Here is an 18343-nt window from a genome sequence, read left to right on the forward strand (position 1 = left end):
CCCGCGAATGGGGTGACTTTGACATAATCAAAGATCAAGTACTTAACCACAAGACAACGACGATGCCTCAGGTCAAAGGACTACTTACATTATTCCAACCATAAGAGTTAGTTGCTTGACATGTGAGTAGACCTCCATGCAAGTACTCTCGTTCGATTGTGTTCAGTGAACTCATTCCCTTAATGAGCACCTACATACTTGTCTTAGTGTCACTACATGAATGGGATGAGACTTTCCATTCTTCCAATTGAAGCGGACATAGTATTACCGATCTATGCATTGTCAGTTTCCCTCCGACAATCCTATGACCAGGAACCTTTTGGACATGATGATTATGTGAAGAAGGTCTCTGTAGTCTAACATCATTAGATTACTTCTTCAATCGATCCATTGTCCATGGATTCACTATTTAGGACATATATCGTTCATTGAGATAGTCCTAATTAGTATCTTTGCCATTTGATGTATAAGAGTCATCTATACATCCATTCATTTGTCCTAAAAGGTTTCTTCCAAAGATTGACTTTCAGGGCATATTTCCAACACTCCTTCATGCCACCAACCAGGTGATGAAATGTATAACCCGTACTCTAATATCATTTGGCAACTTGCCACTCATGCCACCAACCAGGTGAAGAAGGAACTCATCTTCATGCCACCAACCAGGTGATAAAATGTACAACCCGTACTCTCCTTCATGCCCCCAACCAAGTGAGGAAATGTACAACCCGTACTCTAATATCATTTGGCAACTTGCCACTCATGCCACCAACCAGGTGAAGAAGGAACTCATCTTCGTACCACCAACCAAGTGATGAAAGCAGCTCACCATTCATTCCATCTACCAGAAGACGAGTAGTACGACTTGTACATGTGAACTCCTAGCATTCACAAATAATCAAAAACCCTCAAGCTTGACAGCTCAACTAGAGGAGCAGTTATGCCCAACAAGAGCTATAGTCACCAACACAGTCTTATTGCAAACCAACAACAACTTCAGTGCATGGCATACGAAGATCAAGCTATTCAGCCCTCTTGCATCTGCTTCAAACATTTCCCCTCTGTAACAATGCAAACACTACAACTCGTAGAAAGCTTCACACACTCTTGATCAAGACAGTGTGAAGCAAAACCAATTTATGGTGCCCACAAGAGCTTCATCAAAAGAGTTCAACCATAATTCTCAAAAGCTTCACACACTCTTGATCAAGACAGTGTAAAGCAAAACCAATTTATGGTGCCAACAAGAGCTTCATCAATGGAGGGCAACCACAATTCTCAAAAGCTTCACACAATATTGATCAAGACAGTGTAAAGCAAAACCAATTTATGGTGCCAACAAGAGCTTCATCAATGAAGGGCAACCACAATTCTCAAAAGCTTCACACAATCTTGATCAAGACAGTGTGAAGCAAAACCAATTTATAGTGCCATCAAGAGCTTCATCAAAGGAGTTCAACCACAATTCTCAAAAGCTTCACACACTCTTGATCAAGACAGTGTGAAGCAAAACCAATTTATGGTGCCAAAAAGAGCTTCATCAATGGAGGGCAACCACAATTGTCAAAAACTTCACACTCTTGATCAAGACAGTGTAAAGCAAAACCAATTTATGGTGCCAACAAGAGCTTCATTAATGGAGGGCAACCACAATTCTTAAAAGCTTCACACATTCTTGATCAAGACGGTGTGAAGCAAAATCAATTTATGGTGCCAACAAAAGCTTCATCAATTGAGGGCAACTACAATTCTCAAACCTTCAAAGCAAATTCAAGACTGTTCGAAACAAATTCAATTTATATGGTTCTTCCAAACCTTCGACTACTACAAGGTGTGACTTGTATCACAATCTCTTGCTCAACAGTGTGGAAGCAAAATTTGTATATGTTGTCTCTCCCACATTTTCAAATTTCTAGTTTCCCAAAAAAAAAAAATATTGGAAAATTCAACAAAGCTTCATCAATGGAGGACAACTACAAATTCTCAAAAGCTTCGCACTATCTTGATCAAGATAGTGTGAAGCAAAATCAATTCGTGGTACCCAACAAAACTTCAACTCCAAAGCTTCACCAGCAAAAGCTTCATCAATAGAAGACAACTACAATTTCTTAAAAGTTTCACACTATCTTGATCAAGATAGTGTGAAGCAAAATCAATTCATGGTACCCAACAAAAGCTTCAACTCCAAAGCTTCACCTACAAAGCTTCAACTCCAAAGCTTCACCTACAAAAGCTTCACCCACAATAGCTTCACCTACAAAAGCTTCACCCATAAAAGCTTCACCAACAAAAGCTTCACCCACAAAAGCTTCACCCACCACAAAAGCTTCACCCACAAAAGCTTCACCCACCACAAAAGCTTCACCCACAAAAGCTTCACCCATAAAAGCTTCACCAACAACAGCTTCACCCACAAAAGTTTCCCCCACCACAAAAGCTTCACCCACAAAAGCTTCACCCATAAAAGCTTCCCCACCACAAAAGCTTCCCCCACCACAAAAGCTTCACCACAAAAGCTGCACCCATAAAAGCTTCACCAACAAAAGCTTCACCCATCACAAAAGCTTCACCCACAAAAGCTTCAACTACAAAAGCTTCAACACAAAAGCTTCACCTACAAAAGCTTCACAATATCTTGATCAAGATAGTGTGAAGCAAAATCAATTCATGGTGCCCAACAAAGCTTCAACCTCAAAGCTTCACCGACGAAACTTCAACACCAAAGCTTTAAAATATATATATATATTTTTTTTTTCGAAAATTCGAAAATTCGAAAATTGAAAAACAAAATCGAAAAAAGAATTGCCTAGGTTTCCACTTCTTTGGGCCTAACAACTATGTATGAAGAAGGAGTTTTGGGCTACCACTTAGAAAGGAAATGCCTCATTCGTCAACTCGCTCGACCGGAAACTTGGAGGACTCCTACCATATGCTACTGCACCTTGATACTCGAAAGTCTCACGACCACTCAGTGACTTGGATTTTTCAAGTCTCCAAACGAGAAGTTTTCCTCACTCGGGAAATTAATGGAGCACTACCTCAACCTACATGCTTCACTCACAAAGCTTCAACATACAAGCTTCAACAAAAGGAAAAATTCAAAGAACTTAGTGAAGAATGCCTTGGTGTATTTAACACAATACGTTGAAAGGAAGCAAAGTTTGTTTATTGATATCTCCGATAAGTTACAAATATGTACATATACATGAATCAAAATAAACAAACAAGAAGGAGCCTTCATAAAGGTTGCTCAGGAGAAGTCTTAGTAGTCGGCAGAGCTCCAAAAAGAAAAGGCACCAGAGGGTGATTATTCGGAGCCTCAGTATTAGGCAAAACCCCAGAAGGAGGAGGCACCGAAGGTTGATCATTTGGAGCTTCATTACGTGGTACAGCCCTAGAAGACGATGGCAATAAATGCCTTTGGAACAAACCCACAAACCTCTGATGATCAAGTAAAATCTGACCATCAGATTCTTGCAGCTAGTCGAGCTTTCTCTTCATGTTTGTAGCATAGTCATATGCGAGCATGTGCAACTATTTATTCGCATGCTTAAGCCCTTTGATTTCCTGTTTGAGACTTATCACTTCAACCGCCAATGATTCAACTTGGCAGGTTCGAGCAAATAGGCGTTAGCTCATATTAGACACAGAACCTGCACACTGAACACTGAGAGCTAGAGAATCCTTAACAGCCAACTCATCAGATCATTTGGAAAATAGTCTATTATCTTTGGGAGTGAGAAGGTTCATCGCCACCACCGCAGCGGTCATATCATTCTTCATCACAGAGTCCCCAACGTTAAGAAGCCTAGTAGGGGATAAGAAGGATGGGCGCCATATGTTGTCTTGAGAAGGCATGGCTGCCTCTTCACCAAAGTTCAAGTCAAAACGACGGTCGGATGGGCCAGACATTCTCAGAAATGATGAAGGAGAAATGAGGTGCAAAAAATCTCTGAAGTAAGAGGAAAATCCGTACAAGCAATAACTCTCTGAATGTACTTCTTGCACACAATTGGTGCCCTTATAAAAGAAAGGGCAACAGGGTCGTTGGTTCAAAAATCGAAAAGGCATCACTCTCCGGATTTCGAAGAAGCACCCTTTTCCACACTCAACATCAGCTCCTCGGGTACCATAGATAACTTTGCCAAAGATCTCTAACAAAGGTTAGACACATAAATTTTGAAGGTCCAGCTACCCAACTATTACCCACAAGGGTAAAGGAACAGCACCACTGCTTGATAACTAGAAAGTCCTAATGTGTGTCAACCTCCGTGCTCAGTGGCAAGACATACTGGCAAAAATACCCAACCTTTACTCACATTCGAGAAACACTCTTAACAAGATTGCTTGCTCAAAAATCGAATAGGCACCGCTCTCCAAATCTCGAGAGCCAGACTCCTAATAGGATTACGTGCTTAAAAATCGAAGAGGCACCGCCCTCAGAATCTCGAGAGCGAGACTCTTAACAAGATTACTTTCTCAAAAATCGAAGAGACACTGCTCTCCGAATCTCAAGAGTCAGACTCCCAACAGGATTGTTTTCTCAAAAATCGAAGAGGCACCGCTCTCCGAATCTCGAGAGCCAGACTCCCAACAGGATTACGTGCTCAAAAATCAAAGAGGCACCGCCCTCCGAATCTCGAGAGCCAGACTCCCAACATGATTAGTTTCTTAAAAATCGAAGAGACACTGCTCTCCGAATCTCGAGAGCCAGACTCCCAACATGATTACTTTCTCAAAAATCAAAGAGACGCTGCTCTTCGAATCTCAAAAGTCAGGCTCCCAACAGGATTGCTTTCTCAAAAATCGAAAAGGCACCGTTCTCTGAATCTCGAAAGTCAGATCCCCGACAAGATTGCTTGTTCTAAACCCAAAGAAGCACCACTCTACGAACGTCGAGAGCCAGATTTCCTTGGATAAAGCTTGTCTACAATCTTCACACGCAACATCAGCTTTCCATATACCACAGACCACTTTTTCAAAGTGCTCTGACAAAGTTAAAACACGTGAAGCTTATAGCTCCCACTACATTGCTATAACCAAGAAGGATAAAGGAATAACACTACTACTTGTTGTTAAGGAGACTCCTATATATGTCGACCTCCATCCTCCATAGCCAGGCATACCTGCAAATAAAAAAAATGCTCAACTTTTCTTCACATCCGAGAGGGCACTCTTAGTAGAGTCTTTCGAAATACTCAACTTCTTTTCCTCCCGATAATACATCTGCAAACAAGCCACACCAGAGCAAGAGTATCTCATATCATCAGGGTTAAAAGCAAAAGTATCCCATAGCATGCTTTTTCCCTATCTTTTCCTTTGGCCTTGTTCTTACATGCAAGACAATGAGAAAGAGAGCAATCAGTCAGTAATTGGAATCAAGCTTTCAGTCAGGAACTGACTGCCTGAAACCCCTTGCCTGATTACTTACCTAGCATTGCTCTCGAGTACTCATCTTCAACATCTTATGCTTCCAGAGAAGATACCACATCTGCCTGAGGAACAGATATGGCAAGTGAGAATGATACAATGAAGCATGTGGAGATAAGCGTAACATAACACATGCCGATACATCCATTACTTTGTCAGCAGCAAAAGTATCTCATATCATCAGGGTCGAACGTACTCTAGATTTGATAGACTTGTTTTGACCCTCAAATTCTTGAGTCAGCCTTATACTCTGAAGGAAACCAGAAAACCCTCCAGCCCAGTTCAAGAATAAGCCTGTGGAAAGTTACTTCTTCAAAAGCAAAAGTATCTCATATCATCTCTTCTTCATTTGCTTCTCCTTGTCCTTGTTTCTGTTTACGACACAAGGAGAAGGAGAATAATCAACCGGAAGCCGAAGTCGAACCTCCGATCCAGGTTGCTTTCTTGGAAGTCTGATTGCTTACCTTGTCTGTTACCTCATTCGAAAAATCTCCTAACTTGGCGACTTGGGGGACTCCTACTATAGGGTTTGTATCGCACTTGACTAAGCCCGAAACTACAAGTAAGCTTGAAGTGAAATTGATACATTACCTTGTGCATCTTCATCGGTTAAAGATACGACCATTGGATGGAGGAAAAGTACTTCCAGAGAAGATGCCACATCTACAAATGAGACAGATAAGGCAAGTGAAAATGATACCACACTTCGGTACTTAGAACTTTCGTGATTACTCAATGGCTTTGAGCTTGCAAGTCCCCAACCGAGGAGCTTTCCTCACTCGGGAACTTAGGGGAGCACTGTTTGTACCATACTTGACCAATCCCGAAACTACTGAGCACCGGTCAACGTTATACCGTCAAGGACCCAGAAGAGTTTCCCTCCAACTAGGAGGCCAATCACAATGCGACACGTGTTGACATCAGAAGCCAATCATAGCATGACACGTGTCAACATCAGAAGCCAATCACAACACGACACGTGTCAATGTCAGAATGAAACTAGAAACTCTCTTCTATAAATAGAGATCATTCTCTCACAATATTTCCTAATGTCATTTGTACTAAATCATTCACTAATACTCACTAAATGAGAGCTTGAACCTATGTACTTGTGTAAACCCTTCATAATTAATGAGAACTCCTCTACTCCGTGGACGTAGCCATTCTGGGTGAACCATGTACATCTTATGTTTGCTTCCCTATCCCTATCCATTTACATACTTATTCACACTAGTGACCGGAGCAATCTAGTGAAGGTCACAAACTTAACATTTTTTGTTGTACCAAAGTCCTCACTGATTTTGTGCATCAACAAAACGTTTTGGAAACCAAATTGTAAAAGTCTAGGGTTCCACCATCACCTTTACAATCTTATGTAGTTTTACCAATTACTTATGAATTACACATGCAACTTTGAAGGTTAGGTATTTCTAATGCATATTCTCCTCGTGATATTCAAGCAAGAACGTATGTCTAACATGCAGTCCGTCTATGATATTTAGATCAAATATGAACATGCAAGATTCATTAAGTTTTGTTAAAACCCTTTGAAAAACCATGCAACCCCCTAAGAGCGTGGTATTCGCATTAGGTGAAATTACAATTATTAACCACAAGAAAGCAATACTCAATCCTCTGGAGATATTCCAACCGAATTACATCTGATTACTTATCTAAACATCTTAATGGTAGCTAAGCATTAAGACATAGAGACAGTTTAAACATAGTGATTAATAATTCAAAGTAAACATGCATAATATCATAAGCAATTGAATAAAGACTACATATTCATGCTAAGGCTCATGGTCTCGCCCTAGCAAACGAAAATTAGTTACAAACAACCATAAAAAAAAAAGGAGTTTTATTGAAATAGAAAAAGGATAGAAAACACCTTGAAAGAAAAATACAAATCATCAAACGCTCTCTAAATTAGTGCATCCCCTCCAAAACCTTAATGGCTAAAAAGCCTTATTTATACTACTATAAAATAAAACCCTACCTAAAAAAGGTCTTAGAATAAAATTAGGAAACCAAATAAATTAAAATAAACTATGAAACATAATCCCAAATTAACTAGGAGAATCTGCTATAAATCTGCACAACCACGTTTTGGACCCATATCTGCTTCAAAATCAGCCCAAAATAGCTGGATTTAAAGTTTGGACTATGTTGAACACTTCTTTAGAAGAAGGCCACAAACTCATCGGATGTCATCTTGAGCTCCAAAAATTGAAATTAAGCCCAGAAACGTCACTTTCCAGCAGCACGCACTGCTTCTTTATTTCATCGCCAGAAAATAACCTCTTGGTGGAAAAATATGATATTTTGACGCAATCAAGCTAAGCAGCTCGCAAAGATCCTCCAATTGGAATGACTCCAAAATTCTTCCATTTGATCACATTTTTCCCCAGAGGAAATCAGAAATCCTATATTGAAAATACAATTTAAAGTATCAAAATTCTTGCGAAATAATAACCAAAATAAACTAAGATTTGGGTAATATATATATATAGCATAATATCGACTCATCACTAAGGATGGAAATTTAATCCGTCAAATCCAATACCCGTAGGTAACCGGCCCGAACAGTTCGGTTTCGGGGAGCAAATTTCGGGTTTGTTACGGTTATGGGTAACCGTTGGGTAAAATTTTCGGTTTCGGGTTCGGTTATGGTTATAGGGGTATCCGCTCCAAACCCATACCCGAACCCACCCCATTTTCATTATTTAATAAAAAATATAATTATTTATTATATTTAAAACCTTTGATTTCTTTAATACTACATGGGAGACTACAAAAGTCTTGAGCACCACATACACGTACATGCGTACCCACACATGCAAAAGTCTTGAGACTACAAAAGTCCCATTTTTGTGCTCTGTGCTTCTCCATTCCCCAAGCACCTTTCTCTTATTCCCATGCTCTGTCCCTCACCTCACTTCTCTGCAAGTCTCTTTCTTTGTCTTTCTCGCTTTCTCCTCATTACACAGCACACCACCATCTTCTCTCCCTCATCCCTCACCTTTCTCTTCTTCCCATGCTCTCTCCCTCACCTCAATTCTCTGCAAGTCTCTCTCTCTTTGTCTTTCTCTCCTTCTCCTCATTACACTCTCCTTACCTCTCCCGATCTACGCACACATGGCACCGCTACCCACACCACCCCACCGTCTCTGGCGAGCCCTCGAACCACACCTCCAAACCCCTACCATGGGAAAACCGTTACCCAATGGGGAATCCGTTACCCGATGGATTCGATTACGGGGAACACCAATTCGGGTTTTTTACGGCTTCGAGTGTGGGGAAAACAAACGGGTTCACTTATGGAGATGTCACATCCGAACCCAATCTGCCCTATTGTCATCCCTACTCATCATGAACTATGGTGAAAGGGGAATGCGAGAGAAACTAAATTTGTAAACTAAATGACATGAAAGTTGATGATTGGATTATGACTTAAGCATTGATAAACGTGTTCATCTCTATTGGTAATACATTATCATTTAGTTTACAAATTTAGTCTTCATAATATTATACATAGTAAAAATACGAGTTTAGCTAGTCGGGGGTCCTTTCACTTGCCTCATCGGTTTCTCCCGTGCTATTTTTTTTATAAATGTTTTGTACGGAATGATTTACGTTTAAATTGTATTGTTGATTATTTGGTCTTGGATTTAAATTGATTTTGGTCTTGATTATGAAATTGCATTTTGAATGTGGTTTCGTGTTTCTCCGAATGTGACCCGCATTGCATGTGGTGATGACCAGTTGTTATTTAGATATTTGGCATACGTACTATATCCCTTGTGTGAACCCCTCCGCTTTATGGCATAGGTAGTTATTATGTTTTATTTGGTAATTAGGCAATGTTGGTGTATAGTGACAATTGGGTAATCGCGTGCCATTGGTTTTAACTCATCGATCGAGCATGCTCATGATTTGAGATATATATAGCAATGTCGTATGTGTTGCTCACCCTTACCACTGCATATTTTTCTATGTAGGTGATCCCAATAAGATAGTGTGTAAGACGACATGGCAGTGACGATATTAAATTATATTTGTTATTCTCAGAGGCTTAATTATGCATTACTATATCGGTGATGTGATTATCATGTTAATAGTTGGATTGTTTTTGCAAGCTGAATTGCCCCCACATCTTGATGTAACATGCTAGGCTTTGAGGGAACACTAAATTGAGAAATGTATACATGTTGGTTCCCTCAATGGTAATTGAATATCTTTAATGTTAGGAATGGTCATTTGGATTTATATGTCACTATGTTGGTCTCTATATATGCATTATAGCCCACACCAAACGTTGATTACTTCATCTCGTGGTACTTGTGGAACCACAGAATACGTCTTTGGTGACCGGTAATGATGACCATATACAATTGGTTATATGACAAATTTTCTTTCGAGGTTGTGACGTCAAACTATTGTATGGATGTAGTAGTAAGTGTTTTACAGTTGGCCAAGCATGACTTACGAAATATAAACGAACTCCGACTGCAATTTGATTACTTCAATTTAAGGTTTGATACAGTGCAAAACTCCATGGACTGGGTGAAGGTTATGATTCACTCTCCGGACATTCTGATTGTTGGGACCAAATGAAGCCGGCACATTAGACAGATTAGCACTAAGCATCTGGAAGCACAAGACTTACCACTTCATTCCAAGAGAAACATTTGTTTAATTCAACATTTAGGTAGTTCTGGCATTAAATGAGAGAAGAGACATTACTTGCATCCTACAATGCTCAGGTAAAATGCAACGCAACACGATTATTCTTGTATCCTTCTTAAGGGACTATCGACCACGGAAAATTAGATATATTACTCAAATGTTCACAATGATCCCCAAGGATGCCAAGATCACTGACGGGTGAACGTTATAACCTTTCAGAGAACATCCGAGAGGTTACACTCGTTGAGGGGCTCATGAGCTTACAGATAATGACATGATCCCACACTCAAAAAGTATGCAGACTTCAGATTGTCTCTTGTGGACTAAGCATCAGTGCCTGGCTCTTGAATTGCTACCTTCGAAAAGCTTGCTTCCAACTCGTTTAACTCATCTATGTACAGTTCACCATCGTCAACATTGGTAACTTCAGCATCACCATCAGCTGTTGCCGAGTCGCTCGGTCCATCTCCATTAGAGTTCTCATTGGCCTGAATTGGAACCATAGAAAATTTGAGTGATACAGTTAACGCAGTGTCCATTCAATTTGTGCTAGTCAAACATAACACCCCATAGAAAAGCATGTTGTGCTTTGGCCGGTCAGTGCGAAACCAAATTCAGATTATCTCACCAAAATACAAATCCACAGTTGAATAGTTTAAAATACAAGAAATAAGGACACTAAGAGAATTACGAGGTTCGGCAAAATCCTACCTACGTCTCCGGAGAGATATTGCTCTTCACTATAAGAATAACTAGTACAAGATACACTTGAGTTAAATCGACATAACCCAAACCCTAATCCCTTGTACACTCACAAAAAATTTCCAAGAGCCTCACTCTACCCAAAGAATTTCTCACTCTCACTCACACTCTATTTTCTCTCCTTTGTGTTCTCCTCCGGATGTTCACACAATGCATAACTATTTCCTTCACTTATAGTCATGCACCAACAATTATGCCAACAACCAAGACTAAGAAAATCTCAAGTTTTTTTTTTTTTCCGAAGATAGAGATAGATTAAATACAAATAGGAATGTTTACATCCTTAGCAAGAGTGTTAAACAAAAATTATGGGCCTATACAATCCCAGATAAAGTCTTGACCCTCCTTGAAAACAAACTTAGCAACCGAGTGAGCAGCAAGATTGCTCTCCCTAGACACGTAAGCAAACGAAACCGACGTCAACCTGCATGCTAGACTCTCAATATCACCAAGAATACATTCCAAGCTAAAGTCAATAGGCGTTTCCTTCCTGAGCATCTGAATGATCATCTTGGCGTCGGATTCAAAAATCTTAAGTTCACATGGCATATTCAACACCCTATTCTGTACCTAGCCTATAGAGTACAACTTTTTCTCCATTTTCCATTTAATGCGTAGAAAATAAAACATGCACACTTGCATGCAAGCAAACATAAAGTCAAGACTTGCTTGCTTCCAACTTTGCTTGTGGCAGTCACCATGTCTTCTCTTGAAACAAGACTTCCATGCCACAACCGAAAGCCAAACACAAAGTCACAAATGGCTGCTGCCATTTCCTTGTAGCATTCAGAAAGTTACACTATCAAAATTGTTGCCAACTCATAATTATATGAGCCAAAATTCAACAATCTCCACCTTGAATATACCATGAAAAAATCCTTGCATCCCTTGCCAAAGCCTCCATTGGCCTTATGTACCAGCATACACACCCTGAATCAACCTCATTGGTCCTATTCTGATTCAGTCACTGCCAATGCATGTGCAACTGCTGCAAGCTAAAAATCACCATTTAGCTTCAGACAAAAGGTCTCGACACACCCCTCGTCTCCTCCAGTAGGATTTCCCCCTCTTTATTGTCTGCAACCTGGAAACTTATCAGCGCGCCCATTTTCAGCAGCACCTGTTGAGCCAAACAAACATTCCTCTCACTTCTTCTCCTTCAGGACCATCTTATCACTTGCGAATCCCATAGCTCCACCTGCTACAAAACCCCTACAATACTTGAGACTATACATCACCAGGAGAAGTGTTGCTTTGAGTACCTAAAGGGTATACTCGAAGTCTTCCGCCACAAAATTGCTACAACCCGGGCCAAGATCATCCTTTCTTTTTCTCAAAGGACAATTTTTCTTTTTATGCCCAAATTCTTTACAGTCGTAGCATTGTAGTCTTGTAGACCCGTGCCTCCGGAACTCGATTTGAACCTACTGTCTCTCTCAAATCCTCCATCCAATTTTCTTCCACGATTCAAACCTTCAACAGCTAAAGCAGTCTCGTGCCCATCATCAACAATGGTCTTCTTTTATGTATCATAAGACACCAAAGAAGCATGCACCTGCTCCAAGCTTACTGTATCTTTTCCATGCAATAAGGTTGTCACAAGATTCTCATACGAATCTAGAAGTGAGGTAAGAAGTAAGAGGGCTTTATCTTCTTCCTCAACCTTAATATCAACTTTCCGCAATCGATCCAAGTATCCGTTAAACACATTCATGTGGTCCATGAGATTCCCGCCTTCATCCATCTTCAGCTTGTATAGCTTCCGCTTCAGATGTAACTTGTTGGTCAAACTCTTAGCAATATAGAATTTTTCCAACTTGTCCAGAATCTTCATCCATAACATTATTGATAATGTTATCAGCTATACAGTGTCAAATCGTGCTAACAAAACGCAACTCCTGCTCCTCCCACCGATCATCTATCATTTCTTTAGGCTTCCCATCTTTTCCCCTCAAAGTTCTAGGCAAACCTTGTTGAGTCAAGACATCCTTTACTCTCATCTGCTAGAGAGTAAAACTGCCTTTCCCATTAAACTTCTCAACTGAAAATGACATGTTTGTAGTCATCATGGTGAATAACAAATCTGAACCTTCAATGAACCAAAGCTTCCAACAAAGCTCTGATACCAATTGTTGTGCTTTGGCCGGTCAGTGCGAAACCAAATTTAGATTATCTCACCAAAAATACAAATCCATGGTTGAATAGTTTAAAACACAAGAAATAAAGATACCGAGAGAATTACGAGGTTAGGCAAAATCCTGCCTACGTCCCTGGAGAGATATTGCTCTTCACTATAAGAATAACTAGTACAATACACTTAGTTAAATCGACATAACCTAAACCCCAATCCCTAGTACACTCACTGAATTTTCCCAAAAACCTCACTCTACCCCAAGAATTTCTCACTCTCACTCTCTATTTTCTCTCCTTTGTGTTCTCCTCCGGATGCTCACACAATGCATAACTATTTCCTTCACTTATAGTCATGCACCAACAATTAATCCAACAACCAAGACCAGAAAATCTTAAGTTCACATGGCATATTCAACACCCTATTCTATACCGAGCCTATAGAGTACAACATTTTCTCGATTTGCCATTTAATGCATAGAAAATAAAACATGCACAATTGCATGCAAGCAAACACAAAGTCAAGACTTGCTTGCTTCCAACTTTGCTTGTGGCAGTCACCATATCTTCCCTTGAAACAAGACTTCCATGCCACAACCGAAAGCCAAACACAACAAAGCAACCCAAATTCCTCACTGGCATCTACGGTCAATAGTGTAAAAACAGTTATCATAAGCTTTAATAGACCTGAGCACTTCTATCTCATAACTTCCAGTGCAATAGGAAACACAGTTTTGAGGTTAGAAATATAAAAGCGTGACGGCTAATAAGTGAAACCACCCTTCTGTTCATTGCCAATAAAAATTTAAAATTAAAACTAACCTTCTTCACAGCAACTGCAGGTTCTTCCTCCATGTGGTATTTCTCATATGCCTCAGCATCATCCACAAATAAGCTAGAATCTGATAAAAATAGTTCATGGCCACTGCAAGAGTGGAAACAATAACAGAATCAGTTCTCCATATTTGAATTGAAAGACATGGGGCAGCTTACCTATTTTCTAGGTTTACAGGTACAATATAAGGAGAATGGAGATATCTTTTGTCAATCAATCCAAATATATCAAGGATTTGATCCACAAAGCAGGAATGACTCCTGTAAACCTGCAAATACTCCTTGTAAACCTCATCACCAAATGCTACATGCAGAAGGACAAATGTAATTAGTGATTTGGCAATTATTATGTCCAAAGGATCAGCTCAAAGGCAGAACCAGAAAACCCCAGCAGTCGTAACTAAGTTTTCCAATAACCTAAGCAAACACTAGCTAGTGTCCTTATTATAGTCCAAGCCTATTGTACCTCCATTTTTTTTGTGTTCCCTTTGCCAGAAGACATCTGTTAGGGTTTGTCTGCTGCTTTTCCAGCAAAAGCTTTTCGGGTCCTTTTCAAAGGGGACAGCGGATATTTCAGGTCTCGAACTACCAAGAGACATTGGGCAATTAATTGTTATGTTCAAGAATTTTTGGAGCTTGCCTCGTGGACTTGAGTGACTGCTTAGGTTTGAGTCTTTAGGAAGCCATCACAACAGTTTATTTCCATCAAATTACGACTTATTCTATCTTCCTTGCTTGACTATGTAATCTTTGAACTAAAAACATTTTGTGTGAATGTATGTGGAAGTACTATAGACACCATGTTTTAATATCTCAACTAATGTGACAATTTTTCATTTATCTTGTGTTGTGTCCCATTTGAAACCTTATTTATTCACAATAAAATAAGAAATCATCACAGAAACCAAAAATTAATATAACAAGTTGATGTCTCTCGTATTATTATCCTCTGTGGAGAGTGTGAACATGATTAAACCCTATTAAACCAACAGAGGCATATAACCAGCTCATCATTTTTTTAAAGGGAACCAACTGGTGTCACCCGTGAGGTTACCAACTCATCATTTGAAAGTTTCAATTATCAAGGACATGACTTCACTAGTTGACATCAGATTTTGATTTATCATTAATTTCTTGGGAATTAAACTTGACTGAGTTTTCGAATCACTTAATTAAGGAAGCAATCTCTATATTAAACTATCAAACATTGGGATTCAAATATCAAATAGAAATCAAATTAACCTTTTTAAAACAGTGCTTTTTCCTCATGCATGTGTTTTCTTCAGCATATACTTATATATAAATACTTTATCGCACTTAGCAGCCTATCTGCATTACTCACTCTGCTCCCACACCAACATTATAAAAAGCTGTCTCATTCCCATTTCCTCTGTACTTGGATACAAAACATTGGTTCTTAATTTCTGTTCTTACCTAACTTCTTGTTTTACTCCAAGTCCACACCAATGGCTCTATCTAGGCTTCCTCCAAAGAGAGGCCGGATCAAAGTTAAGATAGTGTCCAGTCTTGTCAAGTTGGTGGTGAGAGTAGCTTTGAAAGTCGGGAGAGGGTTGGGCCGCCGTAGAAAGGTGTCGACACAGGTTGAGCAGGCGCCTATGGAGCCGGCTAGTGATCAAATTAATCACGTGTAGGTCATACGAGCGTTAATCTCTTTAGCTGCATAATATTATAGCAGTGTACTGCAGTACTATATGTATTAGTAGAGCACATGCATGCTCTTAAAAATGCATGAGAAAGTTTGTAATGGGGCTTTGCTTTCGGTTTTATATATATGTACTGATCCTACCATCAGTTCGTAATAAAAATTTCTTTTTCTTCTCTCTCTATACATTTTTATGGAGGATGAAGAGTCCTGTTCTAGTAGACGATGAACTCTGTGTTGTTCTGCATGACTTTTAGAATACAACGATGTTTCACGAACGTGAATAGAGATATATGTTATCCGATTCCAGATTTAACCGCACGCGTTTGGGAATCATGCATGTTTGCAACAGATATACCTAATGTATCTGTTTCAATTTATCAAAATATTGATGTAGTCTTAAGGGATGACACTTGTTGAAGAACATAAAGTCCCACGTCGGAAATCTTACAGAATAAAAACTTAGAAAACTCCACACACTGTATACTTAATTTTTTTACCTGAGTTTTATTTTTTCATTTATTCGTTTTTTATATTCTCAACAAGTTTCAGTACAGTTGTAAAATGTGCAATTATATGGGCAACAAGGTTGATCCAGTCGTGCAAATTTGAAGCCTTTTTATCCTAGACAGTATTTGTGACCATAAAGAAAGACAAACTTTTGTAGTTGAACCCGACAAACCCTTGATTGTGTTGTTGATCAATTCCAATATAAAAAGTTTTAACTGCTAGGGAGCAAGGCAGCACTATTCCTTGTCAATTTTGGTTTCTTACCAATCAATAATCATCTAGCTGTCAACAAGAAAATAAAAAAGAATAAACATATATCTAATTTTAAGCGTCCAATTATTTAAGGGCTCATTTGATTACTACTTCATTTTTAGTTTTTGAATTTTGAGTTTGTGATATGAAAAAAGTATACGAGTAAAATTGAGAGACAAAGAAGAGCAATGAAAAAAAGGAGACAAAGAAAGAAGGATGAATACAAAAGTAAAATCCAAACTAACTTAAAAAGGTAAACACGAAATCACTGGTTTTGGTTTCTGCAACATTAAAAAATGAAGATGTGTAAATTTTTCCTTCGATGATGGCCCCCTCCTCAGAAAAAACTTGTAATCCCAATTATAATTTAAAGTTGCAAAAGGTTTTTCCAAATTCATGCATCCAAAAAAGCTCTGCTTGTCACTTTTCCTCATGAAGATAGAATATTGCCCAAATAAAGGTTTATCCATTACCTGTCTTTAATACAGGTCATGATGGACATAATTTCACATTGAAAAATGTCACAACAATCTACAATATAAAAGTAAGTGGTAAAAGCAGCGGAAAGTTTTAAGATAAAACTTCACATTTCAAAAATTAAGTTACTAGCCTGACCAACCTATGTTAGACATGAGTAGTTAAGTTGGGATAATACCAATGCCTGATTGAATGCATAACAAGTTAGATATATGTCTTCATTCAATGATTTGATTCATAAACCCCACGTTCGATGTACCGATAAAAATAAAATAAAAATGAATAAACGAGATACGTGAAGAAGTGGGAAGGCTACAAAGTTCCCTCTGTATCATTTTTCCTTCTTTTTCTTAGTCTGAATCCAATATGCGTCATTAGTCAAGGATTTGGTTAATCTAAGTTGAATTTTATGTGTTTGGCTTGATGAGGATGTAAAAACTTGTGGACAAAAATATAATTATGGTTTAATATGGAATTAGGGATTCGGGAGATGTACGTGATTTGAGTGGTGATTATTAATTTGCGGACTATGATGAAAAGGTAATGCTAAAGAGATTAAATTTATAAAATTTTGTAAACTAAATGACATTAAAGTTGATGATTAGATTATGACCTAAGCGTTGATAAACGTGTTCATGATAACACATCATTTAGTTTGCAAATTTTATCTATAATTTTAGTCTCCCTAGAATTATCCATGGTGAAAATACGAGTTTAGCTTGGAGATGAAGTCGAGGGTCATTTCACTTGCCTCATCGCGCAATTTCTCCCATACTATTATTTTTAAATGTTTTGTAGAGAATGATTTACGTTTAAATTGTACTGTTGATTATTTGGTCTTGGATTTAAATTGATTTTGGCCTTGATTATGAAATTGTATTTGAATCTAGTTTTGGGTTTCTCCGACACTACTACAAAAGTGCCTTATAGTGTCAGTAGGTGGTGTCGGTTTAATTTAATATACTGGCGGATTAGACAGTTGCAACACTAACTGAAGATGACGTCGGATTTACTGTCGCTTATAAGCGCCATAAAATGTCTACATCGCTTTTAAACCGACGTAAACATTTAATGTCGCTTATAACCGGCATATATTTTAATAATTTTAAATAATGGTGTCGCTTTAAACAAAACAGTGTCGCCTCTTAGCGACATAAAGTATTAGTATCGCTTTTAAGCGACACAAATTATTGTTTTTAAATAATTTAAAGCCTGCGTCGGTTCTGAGCGACATAGATTTTAGTTTTTAAAAATATTTTGAAACTTGGTGTCAGTTGTAGCAACAGATTGAGGGCCTTTATATACCCTCCCGTGTTCTCTTTCATCCTCTCTTGCATTTTTCTTATTTGTTCTTCCTCTCTTACAAACCCTCCCCATGTTCCTTCACTTAGACCTTTCTTACTTGTTCTTCCAATTTCATTTGTTACTTCTTCACAACAGTAAGTGTTTTTTGCTTTTAATATTTTTATTGTCTCCTATTATGTTTAATTTTTATTTACAATTCACTTTTGTAGGGAATTTATTTGAGCTGCTTGAGTACATAAAGAATTCATCGACGACGGAATTCTTCCATAATTCAGGTTTCTATCACTAAAT

The 18343-nt window shown here is 38.6% G+C and overlaps 1 protein-coding gene across 1 annotated transcript; it reads right to left on the reverse strand.

The window, feature by feature from the left end:
• Window positions 1-10167: 10167 nt before the first annotated feature.
• LOC126619816 (zinc finger CCCH domain-containing protein 11-like) lies at window positions 10168-14230 on the reverse strand. The gene is made up of 3 exons (XM_050288233.1): window positions 14115-14230; window positions 13834-13936; window positions 10168-10607 (listed from the first exon to the last, which is right to left on the reverse strand). The coding sequence occupies exons 1-3, from the start codon at window positions 14138-14140 to the stop codon at window positions 10443-10445; spliced, it is 294 nt and encodes a 97-aa protein (XP_050144190.1). The 5' UTR covers window positions 14141-14230; the 3' UTR covers window positions 10168-10442.
• Window positions 14231-18343: the final 4113 nt, after the last annotated feature.

This window comes from Malus sylvestris, chromosome 4 (assembly GCF_916048215.2).
Source record: "Malus sylvestris chromosome 4, drMalSylv7.2, whole genome shotgun sequence".
Taxonomy (NCBI): domain Eukaryota; kingdom Viridiplantae; phylum Streptophyta; class Magnoliopsida; order Rosales; family Rosaceae; genus Malus; species Malus sylvestris.

Bases quoted from the DNA above. Each gene is read 5' to 3' on its own strand.
- LOC126619816 (XM_050288233.1), bottom strand. From the start codon at position 14,140: ATGAGGTTTACAAGGAGTATTTGCAG. The intron at 13,937-14,114 runs GTTTACAGGAGT...CCACTCTTGCAG, and splicing joins TTTACAAGGAGTATTTGCAG to TGGCCATGAACTATTTTTAT. The intron at 10,608-13,833 runs GTTAGTTTTAAT...GTTCCAATTCAG, and splicing joins CTGCAGTTGCTGTGAAGAAG to GCCAATGAGAACTCTAATGG.